The following is a 27,816-nucleotide window of genomic DNA, read 5'->3' as shown; positions in this document are numbered from 1 at the left end:
CAACTCTCAAAGCACTCCAAACTCCGTCATTCACTTGCCTGCAAGATCTGAAAGCAACCTGTGGATGATTCAACAACACATTTGTACGAAGGAAGGTGAATCCCTCTTTTATGCGAAAGATAGACTTCTGACTCAAAATGCCAAAGATGTGGAACTGCATCCACCGATCCTTTTTGGTTCTTGTTATGGCTCTTATAAAAAAACTAAGCTGCATTATGATGTTTCATTTTTTCAATAATGATAGAAAATAAAAATATCATTTTTTTGGAATTGTTTTTTATTAATATAGCATAAAATGTAGCCATCGGGTATTATTAACCAACTAGACCATGCTAAGTGTTACGGGAGACGGTGAATCTGCATGCAAAGACTTTAATAAGCTAATATTTAATTTATTTCTATCTAGCGAGTGAGCATGCTCACTCACAAGATTCAGAGATTTTCACCATTTTTTCTTATATTTTTGTAGCTAGGTTTTCATAGTAGAATAACTCTTGCATGTTTTCTTATTGTCAAGTCCTATTTTGAGTACAACTTTGTATCAGATTTAATATCTGAATTAGGGATAGAGAACAATTTCCTATAAATATACATCTAATATATTATAAGGGGTGGCCTTCTAACATATTAATAAATTTTTTTTGAGAAAAATTCCTTGATGAACTAAAGGATTCTTCATTCTTGTTTACTTTTATTTGTATGTTAATCTAGTTTCTCAAACAATTTATTGATTTCAAATATGGTGAGGGAAATAGGAATGCCCAATGTATACCCTAACCTAGCTAATAATGGTACGTGGAGTCATATTCCAGTCAAAATCTTGTCAGTTTTGAGTTGAGAACAACAAAGTGCATTCATTTTTTAGTGGCCTACAATTCAATCATAGCTCAAAATGTAAAAACGAAGATGATACCTCAACCCCTAAACGACCTTTATGATCATAAATCAGAAAACCAAGTTTGGCTCTTCCATCATATTTCAATGCTCTAGTGAAATTGAACTTTCAAAATTATCACTATTTGTTGAAAACTTTAATTCAGTATTGTATTACAAAGCTACAAAGGGTGATTCAGCATAATCTTTTTTTTCTTTCCCTGATGATATTTACCTAAGCTGCGTATCTTACCATCTTCTCGATCATTATGAAATACAACTAATTTAAAAGCAGTCATTTCAATCTAAAAGACAAACAACCTTTTAAGAAGCACACATAAAAATCTAAAATACACTAAAAAATAAAAATCTTTTTTTTTAAAATGAAATAGATAATTCATATATATCTAGTATAGATATATCCTATAAAATTAAAAAATAAAATACCACTAAAAACAATTGGCACAACCATCAAATCGGTCTTAAAGTAGGGAGACAGAACAAGGGAGGAAAGGATTAAAAAATACTAAAAAAATTAAAACCGACTTAACGTTAGGCGGGAAAGGTTTCCTCGATCCTCACACGCACCAAAACTTCACATGTGCGAACCTCTCGGTGCACTATATAATGCCTCATGTCGGGTTTTTCTCGTTCCGCACGCTCTCCTCTCGAACTCCTCCTCCTCCCCCCCCCCCCTCTCCCTCCCTCACGCCATCTTTACTTCTCCGACATCAAACCCTCGTCCCCAAATTCCCCATGGCGAAGCCCTCGAATTCCGAGGATATATCCGAGGAAACCCCCTCCAACAGCTCGATCTCCTCCTCCGAGGAGGAAAAGAACGAGGCCGACGCGAACCAGGAAGAGGAGGAGGACGAGGAGCTCGAAGCCGTCGCCGGGATGGCGAGCCCCGACGACGAGGAGTTCGGAGGTGACGGCGATGACTCGACGGAGGACGATGAGGCCGTCGCGGAGCCAAACGATGAAGCAGACGAGGTAAATGGTTTAGACGTGAATAAAAAAAAAAATCACGATCTTGCCGATGAGGCCGTCCAGGACTGGGGGCTAGGGTGTCTGACCATCAAATCGTTGATTTTATGTTTCCAGATCGGTTTTAATGATTTCTCGTGTTTTCCGTTTTTTCCTTATAAATGGTTGTATAGCCGAGTAGAAAGATTGATTTTTTTTTTTCTTCCCTTTCCTGATGGGTTTGACGTGGTTTATTGGATTTTTTGGCGATCACTGCTTAATTTTGTAGCCCTTCCGTGGTTTCTTTGTTGTTTGCTATGAAAGTTTGCTCCCTTGTGTCGTTAGGGTTAGCTTCTTACCATCTGTCTCTTTTTGATTGATTTTTTGTTATTGCTATTGGATTGTGGTTTGTTTTGCTAAGGAGGAAGGGTTTACATGGATATGGATTTATAATATTCACATGAATAGTACTTGGCTGATGATCTTGGGGGGAAAAAGGAGAGAGGCCTAGGTTTTTCTCTTTCAGAAGCTGAAGCTTCTAACTCTGATTGTCTTTCTCAAGAAAGTCGGCATCATATCGAGTTCTTTGATGCTAGGGAACCCAGGTATCTGTCAGGAGAAGCTTCTGCATGTGCTGAAGTAATTGCTTTGATATTTATGCAGGCTGGGGAGCCATCTGTAAATGCTGAAATTGGAAAGCGCGAAAGAGCCAGGCTAAGAGAGATGCAGAGGCTGAAGAAGCAAAAGATTCAAGAAATTCTGGCCCAACAAAATGCTGCCATTGATGCTGACATGGTCTGTAGATTTTGCATGAAACTAACTGGGAAGGATCAATGAGAGATACTTTATATGCTTTACAATGCATGCCAAGATCTACCTATTTTATATAACTAGAGTCAATTTACAATGCACTGCTTGTGAAGCATTGCATGGCATGAAATCCACATCCTTGGCAAATGGTCATCCCCTTTTCTTAGATACATCGTCAATGTATAAATTAGGAAATGGAGTGTATTGGCAGATAAAAAAGGAAAATAAATTCAGATTATGAAGGAAATGCTATCTGTGCACATTCTTTCCCCTAAAATTGATCATGGACAACATGACTTGCATGTGTTTGATATATATATATATATATATATATATATATATATATATATATATATATATATATATATATATATAGTGGGTGGGTGGGTGCCTGTGTGGGTGCGTGTTTCTGTGTGTGCGTGCATGAAAATTCGACCATAAAAAGACCTTGCTAAGTGCAATTCTCTTTTTCCTGTGCACAACAAACTTCAATCCCTTTCTATGACGACATGATTTAGATTCTAGAGAGAGTTTAACATGGGAAGTATATTAGTAGAAAGAGGATGGATCTTGGGAAAATGTACATACTGAAAAAGGGAATGTTCCCTCTCAATTATTTATTTGTTTGTCATCCATGAGACAATGACTCATATCGTGTTTCTATATTTTTCCCCTCTAATGTATTTCTGCTGCCATGCTTGCTTTGTAGCTTCTGTGTTTTCACGCTTATCATTTTGTGCAAGCTAACAATTGATACACTGTCAGAACAATAAAGGTAAAGGACGGCTTAAGTATTTGCTGCAACAGACTGAGATATTTGCTCATTTTGCAAAAAGTGTACAATCTGCATCAGAGAAGAAGCAAAGAGGAAGGTAATATTGCTGGCATCATAATTAGTACCTTGGGTGGCATTCCTAATAAAGAAAGCACAGTTGGAAGCCACTGACTAAACTTATCAACTTTCCTCATGAATGTTTTCCATTTGTTGCAATAGTTGGTGTCTTCTGATTTTAATACTTAATGGACCTCCAAAATTTTAACCATTTAACTAGATATTGAAAACACACTTATAAATTCTTTAATCGACTAATCTTATATTTATTTATAGTTTATAGCCTTTTTAGTTAATCAATGTTTCTTATTGACTTAAATGACATAGAAGTGATTCTGCTTCAAGCAAGATATTTGATTAGAAATGTTACATTGTTAGGTACTTAATGGTGTAGTTGGTCTTGCTAAGTTCCATGAAAGAGGAGAAGATGCAGATTTAACCTCTTCTAGGAGTTACTTGTTTAAGTCAGCTAATTCATATTCTTGAGGCCATTATTGGAAAGTAGTTGCGATTTGAGCATCTTCCATTTCCACACTCATTAGTTCTCATCAATCATATGTAAATAATATACACTATGAGGTTAATATATTCCACAAGGAACTCATGTGTGTTCCAAGCACAAAGCAACAATTGAAGAACTGACCAATAAAATATTTATATCAATATTTGCCCAAAGAGGGTGAGCCTTGGCGTAATGGTTAGGTTGCTTCATTGTGACTTGGAGGTCATATATTCGTAACACGAAAATAGCCTCTTCACATGCAAGCATAAGGCTGCATACATTTGAGCCTCCCTAGACCCTGCAATGATGAATGATGGTAGCCTCGTGCACTATGCTGCCCTTTTTTACTAATATTTGCCCAAACCTACATGTCCTATCCAATTGTGCCTCATAATCTCTGAGTTAATTCATGATTTGGGCTAGAAATGATTGCATGTTCACTCAAGGCCCATCAGGTGGGCTTTGTTTAGGCTTGATTCGGACTTAAGTAGTGTGGGTGTATTGTTGCACCAAGGCTCCATTCAAATTTTGAATTTATTTCTAGGTTGGCTTGGGTCATATCCACTCATCTAGGAGTTTGATATATGATAGCTAATGTCAACCTTCAACGCACATTTGTTCTATGAAATGCTTGATTTTAGGTTATGGTGTTCTCCAATTAGCCTAATGAAGTTCAAATTAGTTTTCATGTTCTATTTATATTAGCTAATGATTGATGCATGCTTATAAACTTATAATTTAAAAATAAATTCCTACCAAAGAAGTAATGTAAAGCAAATTTTCATTTAATCTCCAACTTGGTCCCATCCTACAATAGCCTGCTGGAACTTGAATATGCCGTGTATTAGTCTTGCTTAACTCTTCCCATTCTCTACAAACATATCTATGTTCCCCTCAATCCGGAAGTTTCTCTCTCATCTTGCAGTCTCAAGGGATAATTTTGTTCCCTTCAAAGATTTAATAAGGTCAATTGCAAATCTAATTCATTCCCCCTTCATTTGTTATGGCCCTTTGTTTGCCTGTTTGTAGCTTTATCTCTAGCACTTGATTGCTATCTATAGTTCCTTAGGAAATCAAGTCACTTAGCAAGTGATCCTTTATTTCCTAATAACACTTGGAAAGGATCCCATGCCTCCTATAGAATCATCCTCACTTTAAGAAACCTTAACCAAGAAAGAGTGGATGAAAGATGTTGTGCTCCCTTCTATCTCTTTTCAGTTAAGACTTTCTTGACTTGAAATTACTTACCAGAATTAGGAGTTGGTGTGGGGGTAGGTATGGGTGCTCAGGAGTGGATATTTAAAGAACATTTCAATTAAGGAAGTGCTTAGAGAGAAAATACAAGCTTGAATTTCTTTGAGATTTCTGAAGCAGGTAAATTACCCTAGGTAGAAGTTTCCTTCCACCATGACTTGACTAAGGGATCCTAATTATGAAGGAAAAAAAGAGATGCTGTGCCCTTCTTTTTGTGTGTACCAAAATTTGTTTCATCTATCTATAAATCATGGCATAGTTTCATAAGAAGATAAGTCCAATCACGGCCTTCTATTCCTTGTTTGATTTTAATTTTATTTTTTGTTCCTGCATTTATGGGTATAGGATAGAGTACCTAATTTTAAATCTCTCTCTTTTAACATTTGCATGTTTTCTTTTGATTTTTAATGCTTGATTTCCATTGCTTATAGTCTGTTTAGATCGCTTCCACCAGACCCATTTATAAGTTGGTTCCACCAAAAAATGCCTCCTGTACAATCTCTCTGTTCTGTGTGTGAATGCCGATTGGGGAATTCGAATGAAACATCCTTGCATTGGCAAGTGATGATCCACATGTAGGTGTTTTGATATTTCCTCCATTTCGATGCAATTATTGCACTAGGGAAAAAACCAAACTGCCCCCATATTTATCATCAGATGGTAGTGCAAAACATGAGCAATATATCCTGCATCTGCAGGAACACTTTGTTTGTAGTCAGGTTGGGATGATATAACCTTGCCCTATACACAAATAGGCCTTTTTCTTTCCTTCTGGCAAGATAGAGACACAAGTGAAGCTTATGTGTAGAAACTAGGGAATATGTTTCTACCTAACTGGATAACTTGAATGTAAATCCCTATGGCTGTTCACCTTCTTTGTCTGCTTATCTTCTCTGTTAAGTAGCTGAACGTTGCCCGCAGCCCTCTTCCTATCAGTTCAATATTCTGGTATTTTAGCTAATAAACTTTTAAATCTAAGTTCTTCTGTCATTTCATCATTAACATGACAATGTTGTCACATTTGGGTGTCTCAGACTTCTCTAACTCCCTAGATGGGATAGGGTGTCTCATGCTCAACCAACCATGCCTTGATGGGGGAGATTCTTTCTACATCATGAGCAAAGCGATTTGCAATTATTGGAAGTTATTATATTTTCTAATAAGAATTATCAAATTTTGATGGTTTATAGAGTCAAAATAAGTGGTGTCAAGTCCGAGTTTATGGCTTCTATATATTTTAACTACAATATTTGGTAGTATCATTCAATAATTGAATGAACATAAAGTAAAAAAAAAGAAAAATCAGATTTTGTGATGTTTGATACTTGGAATAGAGTGCACATTTTAAGGATATGAACTTTGTGACTTTCGTAACACTGTCTTCATCTGGACAAGATTTTGGCCTATCTCCCATATTGGACATTTGGCAATATGATACATATGAAATTTCAGTACTTATTATCTTTCGCAACTATAAACTGATATATCCAAGATCTCGGTGCAATATCAGTAGATTGGCCAAGATGTTCTGATTTCTCTTTTACAATTTTAAATGAACAATTTTAATGATCAAATATCAAAATTAATGCCTAAAGGTGGTAGTTAATTAGTTTTAACCAATTATTACAGTATTCATATATCTTGATTCCAATGATATTGGCCGAGATCTTAGAACATTTCAACTCTTTCCAAAGATTCTCAACTTACCAACTTGGCCTGGGTAAATGGAAACCTGGTTCATCTCGAAATTGTCCACCCACCAAGACGGCTGAGATCTTAAGTTTTAAATGCCTTGTTTCGTAATTAAAGATGATAGTTATTAATTTTAAATTATATTTCTTTGCATAATGAGGCATCTGTGTGATAAAAAAAGTATATTATTTCGTTATGTTCCAAGCAATCTGGGATACTGGGAGGGGCAAGCTGGAGACAAACCTAACATTTGACCTTTTTTTTTGCACAAAGTGGCTTCTCTAGAACTCGAACCCGTGCCATTGCACTTGCTTGCCCAAGTCTTTTACGGTTTTACCATTGCACCAAGCATGACCCCTGAGGAATCTCTGTGATCATTTGGAAATAGAAACTTAAATTTTTTTAAACTTGGTGTTTTAATTTGGATTCCTTTTAGATGTATGACTTATGTTTTAAAGGAATTATGTGAAGATAATGTTGTTCCTTTTTTTCTGGTTGGTTGGGGTGGGGGTGGGGTTCTTGTTGAATTGATTTACGATCTATCTGCAAAAACATTTTGGTGAAAAAGGATGCCTCTTTCATAAGAATATGTTAAAAACAGTCTTCAGCTGATGGGCCATGAGAATTGCTCTTAAACATCTCCTAGTCCAGCTATGTGATTATAATGATAAAATTGTTTCAAACGGATTGTTTTTAGCTTGGCTCTTCCTATGCCCCTAAATATTATTTCTGTAAATAATCACTTAAAAATTTATTGTGCTTCTTGGATTCTTTTTTTTTATCATCACTCAAAATCTTTATTATAGTGTGTGATGTTTTTGAGGACATTTTTTGGAGTACTTATATTATGATACTTTGCACAACATGTTTCTGATGCAATCTTTTTCAGGGGGCGCCATGCATCAAAATTAACTGAGGAGGAAGAGGATGAAGAATGCCTTAAGGAGGAAGAAGGTGGTTTCTCTACTGCAGGAGGGACACGTTTGGTTTCACAACCATCTTGTAAGTTTTCTTAGTAAGGAGTCCTTATCGTATGAAAGCCTTGGACATTCCCATGCATGCTCTAATGTGATTGTTTTACAATGATGAATGAAATATGCAAATAAGCTATCCTCCATCCATTTTCATTGTCTTCCATTCTCTTCTTCAGTCTTTCTTTTTTCTTTGAATGATTGTATGACATGTGTACCATAAAAAAAATCTCCAAAAAGAGAAGATCGGATGGTATGAGAACCGTGTGACATCTGCCCCTTTTTGACTTGTAGCACCTGAAGACTTGAAACTGTCTGAACCAGTCCAATAAAACCTATCAATGGTTCATTCTACATGTGATCACCCTGTCAATCACTGATCTATGGGAAAGTAACACATCAATAATAGTAATGGTTGGCATGTGATTCCATGTTTAGAGTCAAACACAAGTTTAGGTGATGCAATAACTAATGGCAGCAGGTCAGTATATTCACACTGAAAAGGTAAGTGTTAAGGAGTTTCAATAATGCATACCATCATTTCCACAATATTGAATATTTAGTTTTCATCAACATGATCTAATTATGTATGGAAAACATTCAAACTTCTTTTTCCAGGTTAAATTTAAATAATTCTCTCTTACTAATGTTGGACCAGCCCTTGTTTTTTCAAGCTCGTTAGCGGTTAGACATTTGGATTTGTGTGTTTGATTTTGCTTTGTATATCTTTTCTTCTCAGGTATACAAGGAAAAATGAGGGATTACCAACTGGCAGGATTAAATTGGCTGATAAGGTTGTATGAAAATGGAATCAATGGAATTCTAGCTGATGAAATGGTACACATGAAATTACTTTTCACACTTGTTTTTTCTCCCATCCTTTAACTACCCTGCTTGATTTTATATCAGATTGAGTTAAACACAATTGTGGAAGATGGTTTCTTTCTTTAAATTGTTTGTAATATGGTAATATTTGTCGTCTAGGGTCTTGGGAAAACATTGCAAACCATCTCTCTACTGGGCTATTTGCACGAGTTTAGAGGGATTACAGGCCCTCATATGGTGGTAGCACCAAAATCTACCCTTGGCAACTGGATGAAAGAGATTCGCCGCTTCTGTCCTGTTTTGCGTGCTATAAAGTTTCTTGGAAACCCAGATGAAAGGGTCAGTCAGAAGCTTATACCCGTTCTTCATTGTTTTCAAGCATTATTATTGCTGAATTGTATCCATATTCTAACTTTTTTTTTTTTTGCAGAAATATATATGCGATAATTTATTAGTGGCTGGGAAGTTCGATGTATGTGTAACTAGTTTTGAAATGGCCATCAAAGAGAAAAATGCCCTAAGACGCTTTAGTTGGCGTTATGTTATTATTGATGAAGCTCATCGGATAAAAAATGAAAACTCTCTTCTTTCTAAAACAATGAGACTCTATAATACAAACTATCGTCTTCTTATTACGGGAACACCGCTTCAGGTATTAATTTGCTTCAAATTGCAATTGCCTTGAGTTCTTTCACCTTTCTAGGAGCGGGTCCCATTTGCTTTTCCCGCTAAATTTGTGTAGTTCAATCAGCCAAACTACCTTTTCTTTTGCAAGCACCTTTATCTATATACTACTTTGGTCTTATCTGTTATGTTTATTAAAGCACCATGCATGAATTGATTGCATGTCTTCCTGATTGAATTTTAGGATGGCAAAATGGGTGTACCAACAAGCATCAGTGATTGGGATTTACATCATATTTTTTTTACGTGCATTTTTTGGGGACTTTTTTTTTTGCACATTTTCACAAGCAGTCTCTATTTTCCAATTCATAAGTAGTTCAAGCAAGCTTTTTGAACAAATGTATTTGTGTTAATTTCTATATGTGCAGAATAATCTTCATGAGCTGTGGTCTCTTCTTAATTTTCTACTCCCTGAGATATTTAGTTCAGCAGAAACCTTTGATGCATGGTTTCAAATATCTGGGGAAAATGATCAGCAAGAGGTTGTCCAACAACTTCACAAGGTAAAATAAGAGTATATTGTCGGTAAACTTGCTTGCTATTATTTGATTAATGGTGTTAATGAGTGATTCTGTTTCTTTTCATTTTTAAGGTTCTTCACCCATTTCTCCTCCGAAGGCTTAAATCTGATGTTGAAAAAGGTTTACCTCCAAAAAAGGAAACTATACTCAAAGTAGGAATGTCCCAGATGCAGAAGCAGTATTATCGTGCTCTGCTTCAGAAAGATCTGGAGGCCATTAATGCTGGAGGAGAACGTAAACGTCTTCTAAACATAGCTATGCAGCTGCGTAAATGTTGTAATCATCCATATCTGTTCCAAGGTGCGGAACCTGGCCCACCTTATATGACAGGAGAACATCTTGTCACAAATGCGGGTAGGATAAAATCTGTTGGACCTTTTGACCTTTCAAACCAAGCACAGGCTTCATGACCTTATGATCTCTTTTCAGGAAAAATGGTTCTTCTAGATAAATTGCTGCCCAAGTTAAAAGAGCGTGATTCCAGAGTTCTAATTTTTTCACAGGTTTAAACTTATTCCATATATTTGCTGTTGTATTGTGGACAATTTTACTTTCTGCTTTGTAATGCCTGAAAGCTAGAACAGTTTACAAAAGAACATGCAAAATGCTCTCAAGTTAAGCCATATTTCGTGGATCGTGAACTGGTATTGCTCAGCAACAAACAAATATTGCTTTTACAGAGTCCCTTTTCCTTTTTTGGACTCATTCAATTCATACTCTTCTTGTGTGTATGCATAGAATATGGCCATTCTGTGGCTTTCATATTTTATTACTGTTTGTTAAATATTTTCTGCTAATAGTTTGGTTTTGGTATGTAGATGACTAGACTTCTGGATATATTGGAGGATTATTTAATGTTTCGCAGATACCAATACTGTCGCATTGATGGTAATACTGGTGGGGAAGAACGTGATGCTTCTATTGAAGCCTTCAATCGGCCAGGGAGTGAAAAGTTCATTTTCTTGCTCTCAACCAGAGCTGGTGGCCTGGGGATTAACCTTGCCACTGCAGATGTTGTTATTCTTTATGACAGTGATTGGTAATTCTTTTTATATGCTAATGCTTCATTTCTTATATCATGCACCTTTGGCCTTATTTTTCTGTCACTGTATTTAGGAATCCTCAAGTTGATTTGCAAGCACAAGATCGTGCCCACAGGATTGGTCAAAAAAAGGAAGTTCAAGTGTTCCGTTTCTGCACGGAGGTCTAACCTTATGGAGTTAATTAAATAGCAAACTTTAATGTGAAACAATGAATAGAAAAGCTTTTTAACATTTTTCTTATAAAAATGCAGTACACTATCGAAGAAAAAGTGATTGAGAGGGCATATAAGAAACTTGCACTTGATGCTTTAGTGATCCAACAAGGTCGGTTAGCAGAGCAGAAAAGTAAGTAATCCCCTTTCAAAGATTTTGTGGTCTTCCTGCAATGCAGTTTATGTATGTATATGTTCCAGAATTTCTTATATCATGTTTTTCTTGATTCTTCTTAATGCAGCTGTTAATAAAGATGAATTGTTGCAAATGGTGAGATTTGGTGCTGAAATGGTCTTCAGCTCCAAGGATAGCACAATAACAGACGAGGATATTGACCGTATCATAGCTAAAGGAGAGGAGGCAACAGCTGAGCTCGATGCTAAAATGAAGAAATTTACGGAAGATGCCATCAAGTTTAAAATGGATGACAGTATGTGGATCCCTTCCATTGATCTTTCATTTCCTTGGATGAGCCAAATGGTTAGCTTTACAATGCTTGCATCTTTTTTGTGCAGCTGCTGATCTTTATGATTTCGATGATGAGAAGGTACACTAATTTGAAATATACTGTGGTTCCACATCGTAGTTGCACGGTCTCTTTGTTTACAAGCTGCTGCTTTGTTGTTTATTTTTTTATAAATTTTTTGAATGATTCTTGGAAAGTCTTAACTTATTTTGGCCATATCTGTAATATAAGTACTCTGAGTTATTGCGTCCGTATTCATTCCCCCTCCTGTTGTTTTCGAAGGATGATAACAAAATTGACTTCAAGAAACTTGTCACGGAGAACTATGTTGAACCTTCAAGGAGGGAGAGAAAACGAAAGTAAGGCCATTTTGTTGGCTGCAGATTGCGTTTTTATTTAGTCTTTAAGAACCTGATTTATTTTCCACCAATTTTTATAGTTACTCAGATGTTAATTACTTCAAGCAAGCATTGCGGCAAGGTGGTCCGGCAAGAGCAAAAGAGCCCCGGATTCCTCGCATGCCTCAGTTGTAAGTTTAATTTGGTGCTGGTCCCTTTTCTGTTCATATGTTGTACTGGACTACGAGTGACTACTGAACATTTTGATTGGTGCTACCATATTTTACAGACATGATTTTCAGTTTTTCAACACAAAGAGGTTGAGTGAATTGTATGAAAAAGAAGTGCGGTATCTTATGGTGCGTGACATACTCTTTAATATTCTCTTATTTTTTCCAATCTTGCACTTGTTTACTTTAACCTGCTCCTTTTTTGTATAATTTTTTTGAATAACTTGGCAGTAGTTGAACTGTGTGGTCATTTCTTTCTGACTCCAATCCTGAAAGGATCCCCAACTATAAGTACAGATGCTTATTATAAAACTGTCAAAAGAAGCTTAAATGTTCAGCAACCCTCTCATTACTGTTTTAGATGGGTATTTTTCTTCTGATTTCCTCAGTACCTAGCTTGTCATCCTACCAAGCTAAGTACAACTGTGAAAGGCTGCTGCCTCTTGCTGTTTATATCTCTGTTTACAAGATGCTATCATAAGGCTTTTTCTGATAGTTTTTAGCTAGTAAAAGGATTTTGATCTCAATTCTCTAGCAAGGGCATTGGTGATTTCGTTGTTTGTTTATATATGGTCAGCATACACATCAAAGGAATCAGTCAAAAGACACATTTGGTGATGGTGATGAACCTGAAGGTATTGTATTCATTTAGCAGATATTGTCTTGGTTGATTTGTGGCTGGAACTGATAATTTTGAATGATTCTGTAGACTTGGGTGAACCCTTGACTGGGGAGGAACAGGAAGAAAGGGAGCAGTTGCTAGAAGAGGTGAGGGAGATCACTGGTCGGTGACATTGATGCAGACAATGAATTTTTTATGATTATTCTTTTTGCAAATTTCAGGGTTTTTCAACATGGACAAGGAGAGACTTCAATACATTTATTCGGGCATGCGAGAAGTATGGCCGCAATGACATAAGGGGTATAGCTTCTGAAATGGAGGGCAAAACAGAAGAGGAGGTAGAAAGATATGCTAAAGTCTTCAGAGAGAGATACACGGAATTGAATGGTATATGATGCATTATCAAATTGCATATGACATACTGCTCTCTTTCTACTCAATATTCACATTATGTGTACTGCAGAAATCAAAATTGGTTTTCTATCTTCACATCCTGATATTGTGTGCTTAATTTTGCTTGGTGTCCCATCAGATTATGATAGGATAATCAAGAGCATAGAAAGAGGGGAGGCAAGAATCTCTCGCAAGGATGAGATAATGAAGGCAATTGGGAAAAAGTTAGATCGATACAAGAATCCTTGGTTAGAATTGAAGATTCAGTATGGCCAAAACAAAGGGAAGTTGTACAATGAAGAATGTGACCGCTTCATGGTGTGCAATTTTTATGGTTCCTCAAATGATCGATTGATTATATCTTTTTGGCCTCCTGGCATGTCTTGATACTACATTATTTATATTTTCAGTTATGCATGGTTCACAAACTTGGATATGGGAATTGGGATGAGCTGAAAGCAGCATTCCGCTCTTCGCCCTTATTCCGGTTTGACTGGTTTGTGAAGTCCCGCACCACTCAAGAGCTTGCCAGGCGCTGTGATGCCCTCATCCGCCTGTTGGAGAAAGAAAATCAGGAATATGATGAGCGGGAGAGACAAGCTCGCAAAGATAAAAAACTTGCTAAGGTTGAGCTTTCTAATCTTGTTACTGGCTTCACAGAATTGGATGTATTGTTATATTCTTTTGACTTCGCTAGTTGTCTGAATTTTTTTTTTTTGCACATCATCATGACAGTGTTCCAATATTAAAATGTTTGAAGACCTCTCACCTCTTTTCACTACATCCTCTGATTTCATATACATAATTTTATCATATTGATGATTGGAACTGCTTATTTAGATATGTATTCAACTAAAAGTTATTGACCTTCCTCCTTGTTTTGTTGTCTCTGCCTTTCAGAATGTGACACCATTCAAGCGGTCCATGTCAAGGCCACCAGCTATGGAAAACCCTGTGCTGGCTTCATTCAAGAGACGGAAGCAACCGGGGATGAATGACAATGCAGTCTCGGTGAGTTGAATATACACCATACTTGCCATGACGGAAATTTCGTAAGTTTCTGACATGGAATGAGATGGGGAAGCAACCATTGAAAATTATGCAGGAGACAAATCGTACAGGAGAAGATTAGAAAACTGAAAACATGGATATTGACAGAAAATGCTTTATTAAAAAGTAAATAGAAGCTGGCTTATTTCACTTTTTGCTTGTTTATTTGGGGAAAGAAATTATAATCTTGAAACTGAACCACTTGACAGATGAGCATATGCTACCCAAATTTTGAGTCAGGGAGTGTTATAAGATTCATTCTCTACTCTGAAGTACTTTATAGGTGCCAGCCATGTTTACAATGAGTTCCTGCATTTTGGGGTGATGAAAATGATTTTGGTATCTTGAGCCATGGGGAAACACCAAAAAGAAGGCAAAACCTAATTCCACTCTTTTTTTTTTTCATGAAGGCTTTATTTGGCCATAGCTGTTTTACAAGCGAGAATAGAATTTTCAACTTGTTTGAAAGGTCACAACTCCAAGTAGTTTGTCCCAAGTGAAATAATGAACTTTGGAGTATTACTGCTCAATACATTATCTGGTCATGGTTTTGATTAAAACCACTTGGATTTTGTTCGAAAAAAATATGCTGTCTTCTATTTTTTAGGCGTGAAATTTTTGCAGTTGACTTGCATGCTGCATCTCTTTTAGCGACTCATGAAAATTGGTTCTTAAATTATCATTGAACTGCAGGTCGGAACATACTGATGTACGATTTGTTTTTTCATGTACTTGTAACAGGGGGGAAGGAGGAGGAGGGGATGATTTTAGTTAAGAGTCAACTGCTTCTTTTTGAAGTTCAGGACCAAAGACATCCTGGAAATGTAGGCGAGTATTCTAGCTGTAGCACATTGCTCATTTTGCTGAATGCAGGGGCTTAACATGACCTTCTCCAAATATATTAGCAAACACTGTCTTCCCGTCTCCAGACAAATGCTGGCTGTAGCATCTGTAATTTGCCATTCTAAAGATGATATCTCATAATGTGGTCATACTAAAGGTTAGCCCCCTTCCATCCATTTTTGTTGTTCAGGAGTGTATTATTTTGAATGTTGGGGAATCCAAAATATATTCTATTATAGCGTTTTTCTTGGATCTCGAAATATGGTTGCTTATAGTTTGTTATTTAGGTCAGAAGTTACCCACAAACACCTGGTGGAGAGCTTGACAACATAGGATTTGCTATGCTCAAAAATAAAATGCATGTTAACCTGTTCCCTAACGAATGTGTATGACATGCAGATGTAACTTTAATCTGAGTCGGCTGTCACGTGACTTTCCTATTGCTCCTCTTTAACAAGCTTTACTTTTGACAACAGCATGTAGTAGGAAGGAAGGGCCTTCCTGTGACTCTGTGAGTTCTTTTTTTGGTTTTTATCCCCCCCCCCCCCCGGGAAACATAAAAAAAAAGAACTGTGGTTGTAATGATATCTGGTGAGTATGTTGTCATGCACAACTCAAGATTATGTGATGTTGTGCTAAGGTTCTGGTTATCCGCATGAAATCCTTCTTAATTATAGAAATGGTTGAACAAAAACTTTCCACCACATCTCAAATAGAACAGCGAACATATACTCACAATTAATTAGAGTTTAAGTTACTGATAAATCTAACAAAGGAAGAAATGTTCTTTTTTTTTTTTAAAAAAAAGAAACGAAATACCACAAAATTTTGTATTTTGCCCCATTTTTAATGATAAGATCGGCTAGATAGTCAGGTCCAAAAGGTCCTTAAAATTCCAAAATAAATGAGCCAGATACATCAAAATGAAACAGGAGCGCTAACTCTTCTAACATTATATTAGTTAATGTTGCATTTTGCTCAGTACTTAATTTGTCTTTCAGAGCGAACTTTTTTCCTTTCCTTCATTTTTCTATCTTGCATATTTTCTTGATATTTTCTCATTTGAAATTTATCTCTGTGACTCAGTTATGTCCCTTTGATTTAGAGCTTTTAAAATTAGAAGAAATATAAAGATCTCCAGTATAAATGAGATTATGTTGAAATCATCATGAGATTCGAACATTTTCATCAAAATTTCTCTTTACTTTATTTCCTAAGTCAATATTTACCCCTCCATCCCCTTTGTCCAATTATTAGACATATATAATAACATCAGTTTATGGTAGTATTTAGCATATGCAAGACACATGAAGAACGTATAAATTGTTATGATCTTTTATTAGTCATGTAACTCAATAAATACACCCCCACTCTCATTAATGCACTTCTTTTGTTTTCCTAATAGGGGCATGAAATAATAACAATAATGGTGTATTTATCTAAAAGGAGTCTTATAAAATCATATAAAATGGAGAACACGAGGTCCACTTCCACAGATTCTCTAGAAAAGAAAATATTACATACAACTCAAGATGATTTAATGCGGAAGGTGTCCAACATATGGTAAAGATAATTTTTTGTAGAGTAGAAGTATCTTTATGATTAATAAGGTTTTGAATACTAAAATTTGTCATCTCCAGCTAGCTGGTCGAGAGTTATAAATGCATGACTTTGATTGGAATTGACCAAGTTCGACTTCGATCTAGCTTAGTGCAAAATATAGCAATAAGCCTTATCCCATCTACTTGGGGTTAGTTTTATGGATCTACCATACTGCTACCTCCAAATAGATGAGTAAGGCTTATTGTCATTTTTTTTAATTACTTATTGAATTGACAAAATTATGATCGATTAATATAGGCTAGCCTAAGTTTACTGTCAAGAAATGATAATAAATTATTTTTCTTACCCAAAAGTCTCTTTTTATGTTCATGAATTGTCAAAAAATAACATGATGCTTGGTATATGATGTGAGACAAGAAGAATACAACATGCATACCTAAATGACAATGACGTAAAAGAGACTAAAGAGTCAAAGATAATAGGGTTTTTTGCAGAATATCAATATTAAAATATATGGGGAAAAAAGAGATCAGGATGTATCTCTATTTTTTTAAAAAAAATCTAAAAATTTCTTAGCAAGTTTGTGTGATCATTTATTAAATTAGTGGAGTTAAATTCCACTTTTGTATATTTTTGTTTTTAGGCAAAAGATTGATTTGTGGCGTATATTCCTCGCGCCCCCCTCCTTACTCTCATAGTAAGTATAATATACACTCCTCTTTTGAGTTGGAATTAGAACAAGTATCTCTTATGAAGTTGATAGAAGTCTTAATCCAAACTACCCCCACGAGACTCTGTCATTCTTATTACATTACAATGGGCCAAATCTAATAGGGATGGCTCCTATGGTCCAAAGTATGGGTCTTTCTGGGGCAAGTTTTGTGATCGGACTCGTCAGAAATTTTGTATACATGCAGTATTCGGAGTCTACCGACAATGAAAGAAAACATCCACTGCTCTTTTAGCGGGCGTGTCTGCTTCTTTGAATGATGTTGCCACATACTTATTCTCCGCTGCATAGGAAAAAAATGCAGGTTTTTCAAAGCACCAGATTCGTGAGAAAGGATGGGAAGTCTTGGTTTAGGAAAACAAGAGCCATTGTTTCGAGAAGTTCGCACTATCGTCACTTTACCCACTCCACACGCGTTTCCCACGTTTTAGAGTGAGCTTCACCAACAAGCTTCTGCTTTGGGTCCCTCTCTGAATGAAGGAAGAGGGTGCTGGTGTGTTCCCTCCTCATGCGAGACCATTTCATTTGTATTTTAAAAATGATAAAAAAAATGGATAAGAAGAAAATCGCCAGCTTAGGCTAAAATTTCAGTATGTTATTTTCGCCATTGAAAATTATGGATTGGACAGTTTGGATCTTTAAAAAGTCTTCTCTATTGATTATTTCAAGCATCAACACTCGGTGAAATCCATTCTCTATTTTACTGTTTATTATTGAAATCCGCCTGGTGATGAATGTTTTTGTTGTAAAAGCCAAGATTAAATCTTTTTGATGTTTGTGAGAGAATCTATTATAATCTTATTATTCTAAATAGTAGAAGTTTTTGGCTTAACTAGGTTCATATTTTTTTACTGCACATCGAGGAATTTTTTATATTAAAAAAATTGTGTTATCTTTTGTGTGTGAATTGCTAGATTATTTTAACTATTAATTATTTGAATAGATTGTAGTGGTTATTGTTGCTTGGTAAGTGATATTCTGTTTAATTATATCAAAAGAAAAAAAAGTTTATGACAATATTATTTTTTGATTACGTTTTTCCAAACTGAGGGATCCCAACCATAAACATTTTTTTGAAAAACATGCCTGGCTGCAAACTTATTTGAAAGAAAAAACTCCGCGGAGCCTTCCTTGGGAATCATTCTGTTGAATCATTGCCTCATTGCTGGTGTGGGCAAATTGCGAAGCTTGCAGGCCACTATAATAAATAGCACATCAAGATTAATCATCCGGAGTAATGGCCTCAACTTGATCTCAGTTTTAATACGACCTAAGCATTGGATGATACAACCAACAGTCGTTGACATATGCATTTTGTTGCAGGGCTTTTTCCGGAGTATAAAATACATGCACATACATACAAGAAAACGTAATGGTGGATTGGTTGGCAAATGGGGGAAGGCTGAGATATGGATTGGATTAGTAACTACCCAATAGATTTATTTGTTTTATTTTTTTTCACTTCTTCCGGAGAAAAACAAGCGTCTCAGTAAAAATATACGCACAACTATCTCTGCGTCGCCCTATTCATCTGGAAGGTGGCATGGAATGCTTGCCGACCAGGAGGTGTATTGGCGAGGAGGGGAGTACGGGCCAGCTTAGCTTACGAGGGTTGCCTCGGCGTGGAGGAGTCCATTAGTCATGTCTTCTTTGGTTGCTCTCGGACACTTCAGATTTGGAGATGTGTCATGGCCTTACCGCAGGTTGTGGCCTCGACTGAGGATTTTTTGAGCCAGCTGAAGGAGTCCCGACATATGCCTAGTATTGCAGAGTGGAGTATCAGATGTGCCTACCTAGCATACTATATATGATAGAAATGCTTGGATCTTCGAGGGGAGAAGAGTGCACCCAAGGACAATGATGGACAGAGCTTTTCTTCATACAACTAAAGTCACTAGTTCTATTACTGTGGATTTACTTGGAGGTACCAAAGACATCCGGAGTTTCTTTTCTGCTCGAGTAGCGTCCAGGACTGTTTTTGTTTTCTAGAGCCTCCATTCTCTGGATGGCAGTATCTCTGAGGATGAAAGCGGAGGATGAGTGGGCTTCGTGATTAGAGATCAAGACTCCAAATTTGTTGCCATTGGGGGTCGGCACATTTTCGACGAGTCTGTCATTGTTGTAGGTCTGTAAGGTGCATGGAAAGAAATCACCCATGCTAAGCTGCGTCTGGGTGCGGATTATGTTCATCTTGTAGATGATTCGACCACGATGATCGACTGAATTCAGGACGAACCTAGCCAGTCGATTGGTATCCGCTGTTTTAAAATATTTGTAGGCTCATAGAAGAGCTGGCATCCTTTCAGACCGCTTATGTTTTTCGAAAAGAAAATAGTACCGCTGATTTCGTAGCTTCCAATGTTGCGCACCATTCGTATCCTTCCTTTTGGGAGGGCATTGGTCCACTCCTGCCGCCATCTACCATCTAATTTTCCGTGATCTTTCTGGATGTTCTCATGCATGTCTTGTGTGAGTCCCCGTTGTACTTAAGAAAAAAAAAAAATACACCCACGAAACGTGTCATCCTAAACGAGACCATTGCACGAGACCTGTTCCCATTTCCTTCCTTATCACACTTGAGGAGGGGGCATTCTCATCTCGAGGGAAAGATCGGAATGGAGGCAGCGCCGGTGCCGAATCCCGGGAATTCGAGATCGGAGCTGGGCTCGAATTCCCTCCCCGTGGATGTCGCCCTCAACGTCGTATCCTATCTCGAGGTCTTTCCTTCTTTCTTTTCCTCTCTCTTCGATTTCTTCGTTCCCTTCTCTGATGGCTGGATTTGATGTCTCGTATCGTTGATTTTGGGGGAAAAGAAGGCCGCAGATGTTTGCTCGTTGGGAAGCTGTTCGAGGTTCTGGCGCGGCCTCTGCTCGTCGGATTTCGTCTGGATCGCGCTCTACAAGCGGAGGTGGCCGGCCTTGGGCGCTGGTTCCCAGCCTCGAGCCTCTGAGGGAGGAGGAGGAGGAGGAGGAGAGTGTTCCGGTGACGCCGAGGCCTTGTCGTCGCCCGCGCAGGTCCGTATGGTGGAATTCGGTTTTTCTTGCCGGAATTTGCGTGAAGATATTAGAATTAGTTGTTTTCCATGTAGTTAGATGTGATTTTTTTTTTCGTTCTTAGATTAGATTGAGTTTGTAATTGGAAAAAAAAATGGATTTTGGAGCGAGTGCCATATCTGAATCATTGGACAAGGATAGAACATCACACCATAACGTCTTTTTTTTTCTTCTTCTTTATTTTAAATCATGATTCGAAGAGATCAATGGGTCAGACAATGGGAATATAGTGGATTTTTGGAACTTTAGTAGGATTAAGAGGAAAATATGGAACTTGAGAATGATAGCCGATATCCATGATAGCCTTTGTTGGCTGATATTATCGAGGAATTACTTAACAAGGGATGCATTGTTGGCCATCATGGCTAAGTCGAAGTTTGTGGTGTACCCCCACCACAATTCGTGAGGATGTTTTAAGTTATTTCGAGGTGTTTTGAAGGTATAGGCTCCAGACAGTCCAAATTACTTTGCCAGCCTTAATAGATGTCAGGTCCTTTCCTTTGTCTTGGAATGGGAGGAGTAAAATAGATCTTAGCTCCTGAGGTGGTGAGTTGGTTTTGGAAAAGCAAAGTTATCCGAGTCTTGGTTTTCGTAGAAATAATAATTTTTCTATATGCTTTAGTTTAGCCTGCTGGGTGGTTTTTGGGAGAGAAAAGAGAGTATGTGATGCGCCTTGTTCCATGAGGCAACTTGTATTGTGAGGCATCTGTTGGTGCTCTAATTTGAGCATCACTTCATAGAGTAGGGTTTGCATTGGTGTCTCTTGGTCTTAGGAGAGACAAGCTAGAAAGCGTGGAGAGTTGCGCATCTCTTGGAGAGATTTGGAATCAGCTAGAAGACATGAGGTTTGTTATTATTATTTTATTAATAAATTTTTTGTTTCTATCCAAATTTACTGTCTCACTATAATATATTTCTTCTCACATATCTTTTGCATCCTTTTGGTGCTTGTTCTTATGATCTTGGGTGTCGGATAGTCCTCCTATGTAGGATCGTACAGTTTTACGTGGTATCAAAGTGAGTTTAGTTTGATGTGGTCAAGCGGTGTGAAACTTTAAGTGGATTTGTTTGGAGTACAATTTTGGAGCTACGACTTGAAGTTGCTATCCTTATATATATAGTTCAGCATGGTTCTAGAGTTTCCACTAATTTGTTGTGGCTATGTGCAAACATGTGGACTCTATTTGTGATTTGATATAGGGATCATGATAGCTAATTTCACCAACAGCGGGATGGTTGTTTCTGCCATCACTTATTCACTTTATAGATCGAACAACACCAATTATCCAATTTTGATATCTATAGTCAGACAATATTAAGGGAGCAATGTTTGTTAGATATCTTAGATGAGTCAGAGAAGATGCTAACAGACACTCCTGATAATATGGAAGCAAGAAAAATGTGGATGTTAAAATCCTACAAAGTAATGTGGATTCTTCATGGTGTGGTTGATCGACAAAATTATCTTCTTATACAGGATGCAAAGAAGTTGAAAAAAGCACATGGGGCTACCTGCTCAAGGTTTAGCGATGCATGGTATCACAGGACTCTCAAACACAATTTACCTGAAGAGTCTGCTTTAGTTCCAGGCTTTCTAGAGAATATAGATGATCCGAGTAAGACTTGTTCGAATATAAAGATTCAAAGTAGGGGGAGCTTGACCAGTTAAAGACTAGATTGAGTTTAGGAGACCCACAACTAGAGAAGTCGATCAATTTAAGGATCAATCAAGTCTAGAAGAAAATCTAGAGCAAGAGGTGCCTAATCGAGTGGATATTGTTTCAAATCTTGAAGGGATCATGATTGAGGAAACCTTATATGAGAGGCTTATACAGAAGTTATGCAAGACATGGATATTCCTTGCAATTATTTGATTATTCATGAAGTGGACAAGCCAGCTAGTTTTGAATTGCTTTGGAGATCAGAAGCAAGATGACATGTATGGAATGGATGATTCCTATGGTGCCTTGGTAATTGACAAGGTGAAAGAGTTGGTTCATTTTGATTCCGCTTAAGCGATCAAGGAGTCAAAAGATGCTATATACACCAAAGCATCGACTATCATCTTGATTATGCAAGAATCTTGGAGTTTGGTCTCTTGTTTAGAGGGAGCTAATGGTATACATAGAGCTATACCACATGGTGGGTTGAGCTAGTGGATGCAAGTGTGTTAGAGATGCATTTGGGTTTGAGCCAAGACATATGTATGCCAAAGCACAGGTTAAACAAAGTGACACATGCAGGGCACAGCGATGAGGTTATGCAAATGTGAGTGGATCGCATTGTTTTGAGATTGTGGATGTGCACGTGATACGACCAAGTGTCGGTTGTGGTTGTAGGCATGTGCAAGAGTGGCTATTGGCTTTCACGGGTGCTAGTATTGTATCAAGCATAGGATTACAAATCATGGCCATTGGATGTTCATTTGCGCTGGTTAGATTATTGATGGAATCTCATGGATGTGACAATACCGTCAGTGTTGAGGAGTAGCGAAGTCATCATCGATTTCAACATGCACGCAGAAGGTGAAGGGTTGGTGAGGAGCTGCTCGATGAGAAGTTGCATAGTTGAAGAGTTGCAAGTTCTTTTGCATGGAGTCATTGGAATGGACTTCGTAATGAGGGGGAGTGTTGAATGTCATTGTTAAGTCCAAGTTTGTGATAATTCTACACATAATCTGTTTATTTATTTTTAGTTATTACTAGGTGTTACAAACTTAACCTGAATACTAGTATAAGAACTTGCATAATGGAGTAGTTACTAGTATGAGAACTACTAGCGATGCTACTAGTAAGTTTCCAATCATAATAGGTTCACACTTGGGATTTGCTCTAAGGTTTTACCTTTTTGCAGTAGTTATGGATGAGCTTACTAGGCATATTTCGGACAATATTTCTTGATGCATTTTATTTTCGGATGATATAATCTTAGTGGATGAAATTAAGGTTGGAGTTAATCATAAGTTGAAATTATGAAAGAGTATAGTAGAATACATGAGTTTCAGGTTAAATAGGACCAAGATGGAATATAGGAAATGTAGTTTTAGTAAAATTAGAAATAGAGACGAAAGTGGAGTGAAAATTAAGGATCATGAAATTTCTAAAAGTGATCAGTTTTGGTATTTAGGATTGATTATTCATAAGGAAAGATCGAAGAGAATGTTATCAATAGGATGAAAGCAGGTGGATAAAATGGAGAAGTGCAACCGGGATATTATGTGATTATAGGATATCCGCTAAGTTAGAAAAAAATTTATAGGATAGTGATATGGCCAGCTATGCTTTAAATGCTTAGAATGTTGGACAATTAGAAAACTATATATGCACAAAATGAGTGTCGGCGAAATGAGAATTTTGAGATGGATATATGGTAATACAAAAAAAAAAAGAAATGAAGTCATTTGTAAAAAGATAGAGATAATACCAATTGCCAACAAACTGAGAGAAGGACAATATAGGCTGAGGGATGCATCAGTACAATGATTGATTTGATATAATATAAAGGGAAAGAGGGGTAGAGGTACGCAGGATGAGTGTGGCCAAAATAAGAATTTTGAGATGGATGTATGGTAATACAAGAAAAGAAGAAGTGAAGTCACTCGTAAAAAGGTAGAGGCAACACCAATTGCAGACAAACTGAGAGAAGGACAACTTGGATCATTTGGATGTACAATATAGGCTGAGGGATGCATCAGTACGAACGAGTGATTTGATATAATATAAAAGGAAAGAGGGGCAGAGGTAGTCCAATAATCACCACGGAATAAAATAGCAATGAATGACTTGATATTACTACATCTTTTTGATGGTTTGGCCCTAAACAAAGCAAAATGGAGAAAAAAGATTCATGTAGCTGATCTTATCTAGTTTGGGATTATGGCTTAGTTGAGTTGAGTTGAGTATTAGGTGTTATGAAGGTACAGGATAGAGACAATCCGCATTACTTTGTAAACCTTGATAGATATGAGGTCCTTTCCTCTATCTTGGAATAGGAGTGGCAGATCGTAGATCCTGAGGTGGTGAGTTGGTTTTGGAAAAGGATGAGTGAACTTATCCTAGTTCTAGTCTTCTTAGTTTTAGCCCGGTGGGTGGTTTTCTGGGAGAGAAAAGAGAACATGTGAGGTGCCCTGTTCCAGGAGGCATCTTGTTTTATGAGGTGTCCTTTGGTGATCTAATTTCAGAATTGCTTGGTGGAAGTAATAGTGGCTGGTTCCTTGGTGTCTCCTAAGTCAGGAGGGAGAAGCTAGAAAGTGTGGAGAATTGAGCATCTCTTTGAGAGATTATGGAGCCGTCTAAACGTCGTGTGTTTTCTTATTATTATTTTATTAGAATTTTTATTTCTGTCCAAATTTACTTTCTATAATATATCTCTTCTTGCATATCTCCTGTATTACTTTTGATGCTTCTTCTTGTGCTCCAGGGCATCGGACAATTCTCCTGCATAGGAATGCTTCATTCTGCATGCATATCAATTGTGTGGATGGTGACATAATCATGCAAGCTGTGGATGTTATTAAATCAATAGTGCTTGGGACTTAAAAATAAGATATCCATGTTCCTGTTAATCATTATCAGTGCATGTGCCAGAAATGCCACAGCCAAATTTTTTCTGAAAAAATTAAACCAGGAAATGAGTATCATTTATTTCAAAAATTTTCTTGTAAGCAATACTTGTGAAGATACCACGGCGTTCTTTTTACTAATATCGGTTCAATCAATTGATTCTGACATCACAAGAAAGTGCTTCTGTATCACATTTCAGATATATTCAAAAAATAATTGCCTAGGTCAACTTTAAGTCTAAATCATCAGCTTCAGTTCTCTTGCTTTCTAAATAGTTATCCATGCAAGTGGCATGAACCAATAGCTTATTGCATCATCTGATATATTTAGACAAGTGCTGTGAATTATTTCCTTGGGTGGTTCTACCCCTTAAAATTTCTAATATCTGTTTTCATGTTGTAGAAGTGGAGGGTTTTGTACATTAACAAGCACAGACAAATAGCCAGTGCTGTGTCCACTGTAATCAAATTTGTCCAACAGTGCTCACAAAATGAATCACTTGAAGTTGGATATTATCTGAAAGCTGTTGCTGATCTGGGCTTATTGGAGCTTGGATTTGAAGACGTCCAACTATTTCTGTTTGCAAGAAAGCAGAATGTGCTGCTGAACCTGATTGGATTGCACTATTCCATATTTTCGCTTGCAGCACCAGTAAGTGATCCTCTTCATGTGTCTTGCATGCTGTCTTCCTTTTTCTTTCCTATTTCATTCTAAGATATCACATGCTTGATCTTCAGATTGAGTGATTGAGGATTGTGGCGTTGTTGGTGATTTTGTGATGCTCCTGATATGCTTATTGATAGAATTGCAGCTATTTTTTGTTTTCTCAATATTTTAGTGGTATTTCTGAAAAAATGTCTTAGTCCCTGTCTGATGAATGTCAAAGCTTTCATATAGATGTCGTAATGAAGCTATGCCTATCTGAATAAGAACTGTCCAGCTTATAGAGCTTTGCATCTAGGCTCAATGCAAGGATGCCACTATTCCCATGCTGCAAGCTTTTCCCTGAACAATGTAACAACCTCTGCTTAATGACCTATGTTCTCAACTTCTTTAGAAAGAATACCAACTTGCTTCTTACGATTTGCAACCTTAAAAAAAATGGAGAATTAACTTAATGCAAAAATATTTGAGGAGGATGGTGATGGAGAATTAACTTGTCTGTCAACATATAAAGTATTGAAGGTTACAAAAAACAATGTAAATTGATCAAGGGTCTTCTTGAGTATCATGGTATGGAATAGAGGTTTCTTCCAATCATTAAATCCATGATGATACTACGATTTGTGCTGTGCAGGATCGTCATATGCTAGTGAAAGTTAAACTGCTCTCAACTCTTAAGTTGTGCAAACATTTCATGTCCTCTAGTGCAAGAATATGAAGACCTTTTCTTTTTCAAGGAACTTATTCCTCCATTTTGTTTTATCCAGAAATCCCTCCAATTGTGTGGCTCGTTGGAACGAGATAGATTAGTAGAATACAGCTAGGTGGACCCATCCTGGTGGTATGATTCATGCGACAAAGAGAGCCATTGGCTCACAATTTATGTTAGATAGCTTCATAAGTTACCCATATAATATTTTTAAACTATGTTTATACATTTTTATGTCTTGCATGTCTGATGATGGACCTAATTATATAGCCTTTAAAAATTTGATATACCGATTTTACTTCAGACTAAATATTATGGCCATTCTTGTTAACCCATTCATGTTTGACATTGCAGCCCAAAGATGTAGCAGAATCCCTTCGCAGATGCGAAGTATCTGATCGACAGGTGTGCGTGAGTTGGTTTAAGGTGGGCAGGTGGTTCTATGGCTTCCGATTGCCCGATGAGCACCGCTCACGAGAGGTTTCTTTGGGTGAGCTTGCCATGGCCAATGAGGAAGAGGTTCTGGCTGTGCTCAACCGAGGAGCAGTTCATGAAGTACTACGGGTCCAGATAAAATCAATTACTGCAAGCACGACATAATCATTTCAGATTGTTCTATCAGAAACCCACAGGGATTAAGGTTGAATACATCGAATGTTTGTAATTTAAATAATATAAATCTCTATATGTGTATCATTGGATGTATGTAAGTAAAATCATATGGATTCTCTCTCTATATATATGTATCTGAATAGTAGTGATGTAACTTGTTAGACTTTCAATGTGACATGTCCTTGTACAGGATCTTGCGGATTATAATTTAAACTTTACCTAAAAATGGAGTTTGCTGTTTCCTTGCTGCTTCTGAAAATTCACAGGATTTTTCTAGACGGCCAAATTGTAATACCGGCCGGTATTAGGACAGAACCAAACGAAATCTAAGGGTTTTGTTCGGTTCGAACTGGTACTGAATCGGATTGGGTGTCGATCGGTACAACATCTGATATTGGTTCGGCAATTCTTGGTCTAAACCATTTGAGCCAGATAAATTGATCTCATGCCAAGAAGAAGCTTTTTTTTTTTTTTTCTTTTTTTCTTTTTAGGCTGGTAGACTCTTTTAGCTTAGTACTTAAATTCATTAGGTGCAGAAATTTTAATCCAAAGGGGGGGAAAAAAAAGGAAGCGAGACGCAATCCTCTCTCCCGGAGGGGTGAATTCTAGCCTATGACAATTTATTCGTGAGCATTGGATTGGATATAAGTGGATGACAGACAACAGATCATACGCCACTTCCAAGCCCAACACAACCCTAAAAGGTCTCCATCCAATATAAATCGATGAAGATATGTAATATCTGACACAACCCTACTTCCTTTGAAAGGTATCATATCTCCATGTCTATGGGCAA

General features: G+C 37.2%; 2 protein-coding genes across 9 annotated transcripts; both read left to right on the top strand.

The window, feature by feature from the left end:
• Positions 1-1,496: 1,496 nt before the first annotated feature.
• LOC103711733 (ISWI chromatin-remodeling complex ATPase CHR11) lies at positions 1,497-15,924 on the top strand. 4 transcript variants are annotated; one of them, XR_015974388.2, is made up of 26 exons: positions 1,497-1,866; positions 2,503-2,634; positions 3,415-3,521; positions 7,819-7,931; positions 8,640-8,737; positions 8,885-9,064; positions 9,156-9,377; positions 9,778-9,912; positions 10,002-10,284; positions 10,360-10,433; positions 10,749-10,969; positions 11,047-11,134; positions 11,225-11,318; positions 11,428-11,616; positions 11,702-11,733; positions 11,935-12,011; positions 12,092-12,181; positions 12,280-12,349; positions 12,798-12,855; positions 12,930-12,988; positions 13,064-13,229; positions 13,375-13,553; positions 13,646-13,861; positions 14,136-14,246; positions 15,027-15,285; positions 15,528-15,924. XR_015974388.2 is itself a non-coding variant. In XM_008797994.6 (25 exons), the coding sequence occupies exons 1-25, from the start codon at positions 1,501-1,503 to the stop codon at positions 15,048-15,050; spliced, it is 3,384 nt and encodes a 1,127-aa protein (XP_008796216.3). In that variant the 5' UTR covers positions 1,497-1,500; the 3' UTR covers positions 15,051-15,388. The 4 variants fall into 4 exon arrangements, 2 of the variants coding, with proteins under 2 accessions (XP_008796216.3, XP_088569660.2); XR_015974389.2 differs by having other exon boundaries at positions 15,416-15,924; XM_008797994.6 differs by lacking the exon at positions 15,528-15,924 and having other exon boundaries at positions 15,027-15,388.
• LOC113463024 (F-box-like protein) lies at positions 15,150-27,246 on the top strand. Of its 5 annotated transcripts, none has more exons than XM_026806453.4 (4): positions 19,461-20,138; positions 20,238-20,435; positions 25,442-25,687; positions 26,763-27,246. In XM_026806453.4, the coding sequence occupies exons 1-4, from the start codon at positions 19,878-19,880 to the stop codon at positions 27,006-27,008; spliced, it is 951 nt and encodes a 316-aa protein (XP_026662254.3). In that variant the 5' UTR covers positions 19,461-19,877; the 3' UTR covers positions 27,009-27,246. The 5 variants fall into 5 exon arrangements, with proteins under 5 accessions (XP_089784344.1, XP_026662254.3, XP_026662253.3 ...); XM_026806452.4 differs by having other exon boundaries at positions 25,439-25,687; XM_089928217.1 differs by having other exon boundaries at positions 19,919-20,138; positions 20,235-20,435.
• Positions 27,247-27,816: the final 570 nt, after the last annotated feature.

This window comes from Phoenix dactylifera, chromosome 17 (genome assembly GCF_051530095.1).
Source record: "Phoenix dactylifera cultivar Ajwa chromosome 17, Ajwa_hap1_PhDact_Kaust_v1.1, whole genome shotgun sequence".
Classification (NCBI taxonomy): domain Eukaryota; kingdom Viridiplantae; phylum Streptophyta; class Magnoliopsida; order Arecales; family Arecaceae; genus Phoenix; species Phoenix dactylifera.
This window is presented reverse-complemented; position numbering and strand designations above follow the sequence as displayed.